The following is a 7,075-nucleotide window of genomic DNA, read 5'->3' as shown; positions in this document are numbered from 1 at the left end:
GTTTCTGGAAACTGTGGCAAAGAGTTAGCTACAAATCCTGAACAGCAGGCAGTTGAGGACCACTGAACGCAGTTGATTTAAGTGCACCAGATTACGCTGTTAAGTGTAATGGACTCAGCAGAGAAAAGGTGCCTTTGAACCTTGATGTAAGGTTGCCAACTGACCAGAAATAAAAGCTGCCCTGTAGTGCTCTTGCGCCTTTAACAGAAGCTTAGCCTGCAAAAATCAGGTGATAATGTTCATTGCAGTGTGGAAATTAAGCAATTGTGGGTTAGGTTGAGGATCATGCCGCAGTTAGAGGCATGAGAGCAGTGATAAGCTGTTCCAACAAATCTTGTATGCTCTGCCTCTTCTCCCTTCAACAATGTCTGTGTCACAGCCAGAGATCAACACAGATAAAGTGCTTTCCTTCCAAACAGAATGGGCCAGTTTGGTTTCTACTTACTAGTCACTGGGGAGTAACAGCATATTTTGTTGGTGCTGGCAGGTACTTTGTCAGATTTGGAGCAGGGAGAAAGAAACTAAAGGACAGAGAGACAAACTCGCAAGACAAATGGTCTATTTATACATATGCAAACCTATTAAATATATACACTATTTTGTAAAAATGAAAACACAGTACATTTTGATAATACTGAGTGTTTCAACTGCCCTTATTTGCAGAGATACCTGAGTTGTGTTTGTGCTGTATTTGCCATCACAGATCTTTTGGCCATCGGCATCTTTGCAGAAATAACAGGCACACAGGAACAAGCCCTTTTGCATTAAATGATACCAGGAGGACTCAGACTTTTCTGGCTACTTAATCTGTGGATGGGGAACTCCAGCTCCCTTCATCATCCCTGACCACTGGGGCTTGGTGGCCATTGGAGCTTTACGGTTCCCCCTCCCTGCTATAGTCAACCTCTCTCACATAGAAAGCTAGAGGAATCTCAATTTCATCTTGCTGGAAAAGACACTCTTTAAAAACAAACACCCGACTGCAGGGACAATCAGGGGAATTAAACAGCAGGTAATCTGCATTAAGGGGATCCTAAGAGAAGCCCATCCAAGCCAGGGCTGGCTAACCCATGGCCAATGGTCACGGGGTGGTGTGAATTTGTGGTCCAGCAATATCCAGAAGACCACAGATGCTCCCCCAGCCCTGATCTAGGCCCATCTAGTCTAGCATCCTGTGGTCACAGCAGCCCGTCAGATGCCCATGGAGAAGCAGAACGTGAAAGCAGCAGCCTTTGCTATCGGCCTTTCAGCGTTCACAGGTAGACCGTATCTGCGCATGGAGGTTCTACTTAGTTGACATGTTTAACAGCCATTGACCACACCCTACAGAGAGGTCCGACCCCGCTTTCTTCAAGCCAGAAGCTTGGTTGCCTTGCAGCGAAATGGAGCCAGACATTCTCTGGCAACAACAAATCATTCAGTGAGGCAGGTGGTCCACCCAAAACTCAATAGGGAGCTGTGTTTGTGTCTCTCTGTAGGCTCCCGCTGTGGGGCATGCGGGGCTGTGCCTCAACGGGAGCAGGCATCAGGGGTTGTGTTAGCAAACTCTCTACCCTCCTCACCCTCTGGTCCAGCGATAGGACGGGCCTCTGCCTGATCTGTACGATGATCCAAAGAAGGAAGGCCTCTGTGGGTCCTTCTCCCAGCAGATGCCCTGGTACAAGGTCCCCGAGTGAGAAACCTCAACCGCTACGACATTCCCCAAACGCACGGGATCCGTAGATGGGGCCCACGCAATGCTCCCGACCCGCGAATAAGGAAACCACAGCATGGCAGTCTTCTCAAGCAACCGGCGCCGTCTGTCTCTCCTTCCACCTCCAGGGAGACCGCAAGAGATGTGGGCAGCTCCAGCTGGGGTTGCAGCAAAGCAGCACCGACATGATGAGCCCCAGGACCACCACAGAGCACAGCACCCACTTCAACATCCCCGTGTACATGAAGGGGAGGACCAGGACGATAAGGACAGCCACCAGCAGCAGGAGCAGCACCAGCCTCTTGGCCGCTGCCCGGCTTGGTCCCCTGATGGCATCATTCTCAGAGGAGGGGTTGCCCTCAGCCAGGCCGGTGCCAGGAGGGTCTGGCGGACAGGGGACCTCGGCGTCCAGGCCGGGGCTGCCCAGCCGGCCCACCACGTCCTCCTTGTCATGAAGGCTGCAGATCAAGCCTCCGAAAACGACGGTGGCCTTCCGGCAGAGCGGGCAGCTGACGACCCAGGTGTGGTCTTCGTTCCGCAGGATGAGCTTCAAACAGACGGCACAGAAGACGTGCTGGCAGGCCAGGACTTTGGGCAGGCGGCAGGCGCTATACCGGTTGAAGCAGATGAGGCAATCCATCTCGGCCAGCGAGACTTTGGAGGGGCGCGGATGGCACAGGTCGGCCACCGGCGGCACAGGAGTCTCCGTCAAAGCGGGCGGCTCCAAGGGTGCTGAGGGCACCGGTTCTGGAGTGCCTAACTGGGCAGCATCTGGATCGGGGCCTTCCGCGGCAGGGGAGCAGCAACCCTTGCCCTCTTCTGTAGGATCAGCCTCATCTAATGGACAAGCATCCTCTTGGTGTATTGGGTCTTTGGATGTCTCTGGCACGTCCATTTCCGCAGCGTCGCCTTCTGCCATCCCCAGCAGCCCTGCCTCCCTGCCTGGAGAGACAGTTTCGCTCTCAGTATGTAAGTGATCCCCGGAGTCTTCCATAGGAGACAATGGCGGCTGCGGCGACAGCACAGCAACCCCCTTCAGACTGCATGTGTGCATTTGGAAACTCCTTTTATAAAGGCGCTTTGTCCGGCCAACACAGAGTGAAGGCTTTGTTTGCTCTCCGAACATCCCGCTTGCTCTGAGAAAGGCAGTGACGTTGTGGTGGTTGTCATTTTTTTAAAAAAAAAACACACACAAGGCAGGGATAGGCGTTAATCAGTAACTCCAACGGTCACAGGGTTTTATGATGCCCGATAACATAAGCTGGGGAATTCTTGCCCTAAAGAGCAAAAGTTTTTTGTTGGTTTTTTAAACAGAGATCCAAAACATAAGGAGGACGCTTGAGGGTTGTTTTTTTTAAGCCAGCATTCAGAATCACACAAGTACAGAGTTGAAAGGTAGCGGGTGGAACTGTGGTCTAAAACACTGAGCCTCTTGGGCTTGCCGATCGGAAGGTCGGCGGTTCAAATCCCTGTGACGGGGTGAGCTCCCGTTGCTCAGTCCCAGCTCCTGTCAGCCTAGCAGTTCGAAAGCACATCAAAGTGCAAGTAGATCAGTAGGTACTGCTTCGGTGGGAAGGTAAACAGCATTTCTATGCACTCTGGTTTCCATCATGGAACCACCACCATGGAACCACCAGAAAGCTGTCTGTGGACAAACGATGGTGGACTTAACCACCCAGGGGTCCTGTACCTTTACATTTACCTAGTCCAACTCTAGGGACACGGGTGGTGCTGTGGGTTAAACCACAGAGCCTAGGACTTGCTGATCAGAAGGTCAGCGGTTCGAATCCCCGTGATGGGGTGAGCTCCTGTTGCTGGGTCCCTGCTCCTGCCAACCTAGCAGTTCGAAAGGACGTCAAAGTGCAAGTAGATAAATAGGTACCACTCCGGCAGGAAGGAAAACGGCATTTCCATGCGCTGCTCTGGTTCACCAGAAGCGGCTTTGATCATGCTGGCCACATGACCCAGAAGCTGTACGCCGGCTCCCTCGGCCAATAAAGTGAGATGAGCGCCGCAACCCCAGAGTCAGCCACGACTGGACTTAATGGTCAGGGGTCCCTTTACCTTTACCCCAACTCTAAGCTACAATGCAGTGATTACAGATAAAGAATCCCTGGCTGACGGGCATCCAAACTCTGTTGAAAAGCACCCATTGAAGGGAGGGTCCACCACCTTCTGAAGGAGTCTGTTCCACTGTCAAACAGCTTGTACTGCCAGAAATGTATTCCTAATGTTTAGTCGGAATCTCCTTTCTTGTCATATGAATCCATTGTTCAAGTCCTAGCCTCTGGAGCAGCAGAAAACAAGCTTGCGCCATCTTCCATGTGACAGCCCTTTAGATATGTGAAGATGGCTATCATATCTCTTCTCAGTCTCTTCTTCTTTCTCCAGGATAGACATACCCAGCTCCCTCAACCGTTCCTCATAAGGCTTAGTTTCCAGACTCTTGATTCTCTTGGTCCCATAGTCCAGCTTGTCGATATTCTTCTTAAATTGTTGCACCTACAACTGGACACAGTATTCCAGGTGTCGTCTGACAAAGGCAGAATACAGTGGTCCTCTTACTTCCCTAAATGTTGTTGTTGTTTAGTCGTTTAGCCATGTCCGACTCTTCGTGACCAGAGCAAGCCAGGCACTCTTGTCTTCCACTGCCTCCCGCAGTTTGGTCAAACTCATGCTGGGAGCTTCGAGAACACTGTCCAACCATCTCGTCCTCCGTCATCCCCTTCTCCTTGTGCCCTCCATCTTTCCCAACATCAGGGTCTTTTCCAGGGAGTCTTCTCTTCTCATGAGGTGGCCAAAGTATTGGAGCCTCAGCTTCACGATCTGTCCTTCCAGTGAGCACTCAGGGCTGATTTCCTTCAGAATGGAGAGGTTTGATCTTCTTGCAGTCCATGGGACTCTCAAGAGTCTCCTCCAGCACCATACGGTAATTCAAAAGCATCAATTTTTCGGCGATCAGCCTTCTTTATGGTCCAGCTCTCACTTCCATACATCACTACTGGGAAAACCATAGCTTTAACTATACGGACCTTTCCCTAAATGTATCCAGACACTAAACCTCTGTTGATTCAGCCCAGGATTTCATCACCTTTTTTGTTGTTGCTGCATCACACTGTTGACTCCTGTTAAGCTTCTGGTCTACCTAGAAAATAAAATAACTCCAGGCAAATAAGAAGCAATTTCAGAGACTCGTGTGTGTTTTGAGGGACCCATCATACACAGACACAAACAAGCAGAGCTGAAAATTCCACACAGACTCCAAATATGACCTGAAATGACCAGCTCCCTCCAGATATTCCAAACATCTGCATATTTTAGTTGTGCATTCCAGCGTTTAGGGATGCTTTACGGAAATCATCAAGTCTTGCCAATGACTTGAAGGCAATCTCTAAAAATAACCCAAAGTTTCACAGAAACACCTTTGTGTGGGCATGTTTTGTTTTCGATTAAAAGAAAAAGCCTTGCGGCGTTCTAAATTCGGGGTGGTTGGGAAAACAAAAATCAAAGATACGGGGGTGGGGGAATACAGGGTGTGGAGGGGATTGTATTCAAATGCCAATACAGTGGTACCTCGGGTTACAGACGCTTCAGGTTACATATGCTTCAGGTTACAGACTTCGCTAACCCAGAAATATTACCTCGGGTTAAGAACTTTGCTTCAGGATGAGAACAGAAATTGCGCGGCGGCAGCGGGAGGCCCTATTAGCTAAAGTGATGCTTCAGGTTAAGAACAGTTTCAGGTTAAGAACGGACCTCCGGAACAAATTAAGTACATAACCAGAAGTACCACTGTAGAAGGCAGCTTCGGGTTTCTTTGCAAACTACTTTAGGCTCAGAGAATCTGCGTGGGGAATCTTTACCACCAGATTTCTGATTGTCCGTCAGTTCTGCAGTTCTAAACCAGCAGCAGGAAAAGAACCCCTGCCTAATAAAGCTTCTCCAACCCGGTGCCCTCTAGATTTTGGGGGCTGCAATTCCCATCGTCACCCCTGAGCATCGGTCACGTTGACTGGGGCTGCTGGGAGAAGGGCCAACATCATCCCTAAAGCAGACCGTCGCTTGCCATTACAGATAACCCTTACATTATTAGCCCCCAGCTAACTCCATCATAACTCTGCCATCCTTCAATGCTGGGATCATAGAACGGAGAACCTGTGGCCCTCTAGATGTTGTGGGGCTCCCATCATCATCCCTAACCATTGGCCCTGCTGGCTGGGGCTGATGGGGGTCAAATTGTGACATCATCCAGGGGACACTAGGATAGGGAAGGCTGGCTTTAGGTATCAAAGAATCATAGAGTTAGAAAGGAGTCATCTAGTCCAGCCCCCTGCAATGCAGGAATCTCAGCTAAAATATCATTGTCAATGGACTCCCACAAAGAAAAGGCAGGTGCAAGGGTGATCGATACCTTCCGTTTCCAAATCTGGAGCAATGTCGCCTGCAAATTCACCCATAACGGGACCACGCGAGACCAAGACTCAAATCGTTGTGCATTTGTACATTGGTTTTCGAACAGAATTTGTTCCGGACGTCCGTTTGACTTCCGAAATGTTCGGAAATGAAGGTGCGGCTTCTGATTGGCTGTAGGAGCGTCCTGCAGCCAATCAGAAGCTGCGGAAGCAACACCGGACGTTTGGCTTCCGAGGCAAAGTTCGCAAACCCGGAACACCTACTTCTGGCTTTGCGACGTTCGAGTTCCGAGTTGTCCGTGAACCAAGCTGCTCGGAAACTAAGGTACGACTGTAGATCACTTTCTATGCTAAAAACACCATAGTCATGCTTGCCAGTTCAGTAAGAGTGGCTGGTGGAAACCCAGCCAGATGGGTAGGGCATAAATAATAAAATTATTATTTATTATTATAAGCGTGCGCCCATCGTTTTCTAGCTAGATGGCCAAAGTCTTTTCACAGGAATTGTGGAATTCCCACTCTTCCTCCACGGGAGTTGTGATGTCACTTCCTGGATGGAATTCCGTTTCCTGTTCCGGATAGCGCATGGCCAGTTCCTTCCCCTCTACGTCCTCCTGGGTCTCAGAGCTGCCATCTTCCTCCTTGGCGAGGCACATCTTCCCGGAAGGCACTTCTGAAACGGACCCCACGATCACCGTGTCAGCTCTCATGATGTATATTTTTTCTAGGTGGGGGGAGAGAAGCAGGAAACAGTATTACTTCCCCCTCCCTCGGTCACACATAAAGCATAGCTTCAGGTGGGGAAAACAGTTGGGGGCTCAAAACTTTCCTCACTTCATTTTTTAAAAAATGTTCTTTTTGCAAAAAATGGATATGCAGTGGTACCTTGGTTGTCGAACTTTTTATTTTAATAGTTTTTATTAAGAATTTCAACATAACAAATTATCAAAACATATCATCTTCATTCTCC

The 7,075-nt window shown here is 49.6% G+C and overlaps 2 protein-coding genes across 2 annotated transcripts in view; both read right to left on the bottom strand.

Annotated features, from left to right (window-relative positions):
• Positions 1-1,075: 1,075 nt before the first annotated feature.
• On the bottom strand, positions 1,076-2,953 carry RNF186 (ring finger protein 186). Its single transcript, XM_083751277.1, has one exon. The coding sequence runs from the start codon at positions 2,817-2,819 to the stop codon at positions 1,782-1,784; it is 1,038 nt and encodes a 345-aa protein (XP_083607403.1). The 5' UTR covers positions 2,820-2,953; the 3' UTR covers positions 1,076-1,781.
• Positions 2,954-6,572: 3,619 nt separating this feature from the next.
• Positions 6,573-7,075, bottom strand: part of TNFRSF8 (TNF receptor superfamily member 8) — a 33,271-nt gene continuing 32,768 nt past the window's right edge. Inside the window, exon 10 of the mRNA XM_083750255.1 lies at positions 6,573-6,829. Within this exon, the coding sequence (XP_083606381.1) occupies positions 6,582-6,829 (248 nt within the window). The 3' untranslated portion in view covers positions 6,573-6,581. The remainder of the gene's footprint in view (positions 6,830-7,075) is intronic.

The sequence above is a fragment of the Podarcis gaigeae genome, assembly GCF_964106915.1.
Source record: "Podarcis gaigeae genome assembly, chromosome: 8".
Lineage (NCBI taxonomy): Eukaryota > Metazoa > Chordata > Lepidosauria > Squamata > Lacertidae > Podarcis > Podarcis gaigeae.
This window is presented reverse-complemented; position numbering and strand designations above follow the sequence as displayed.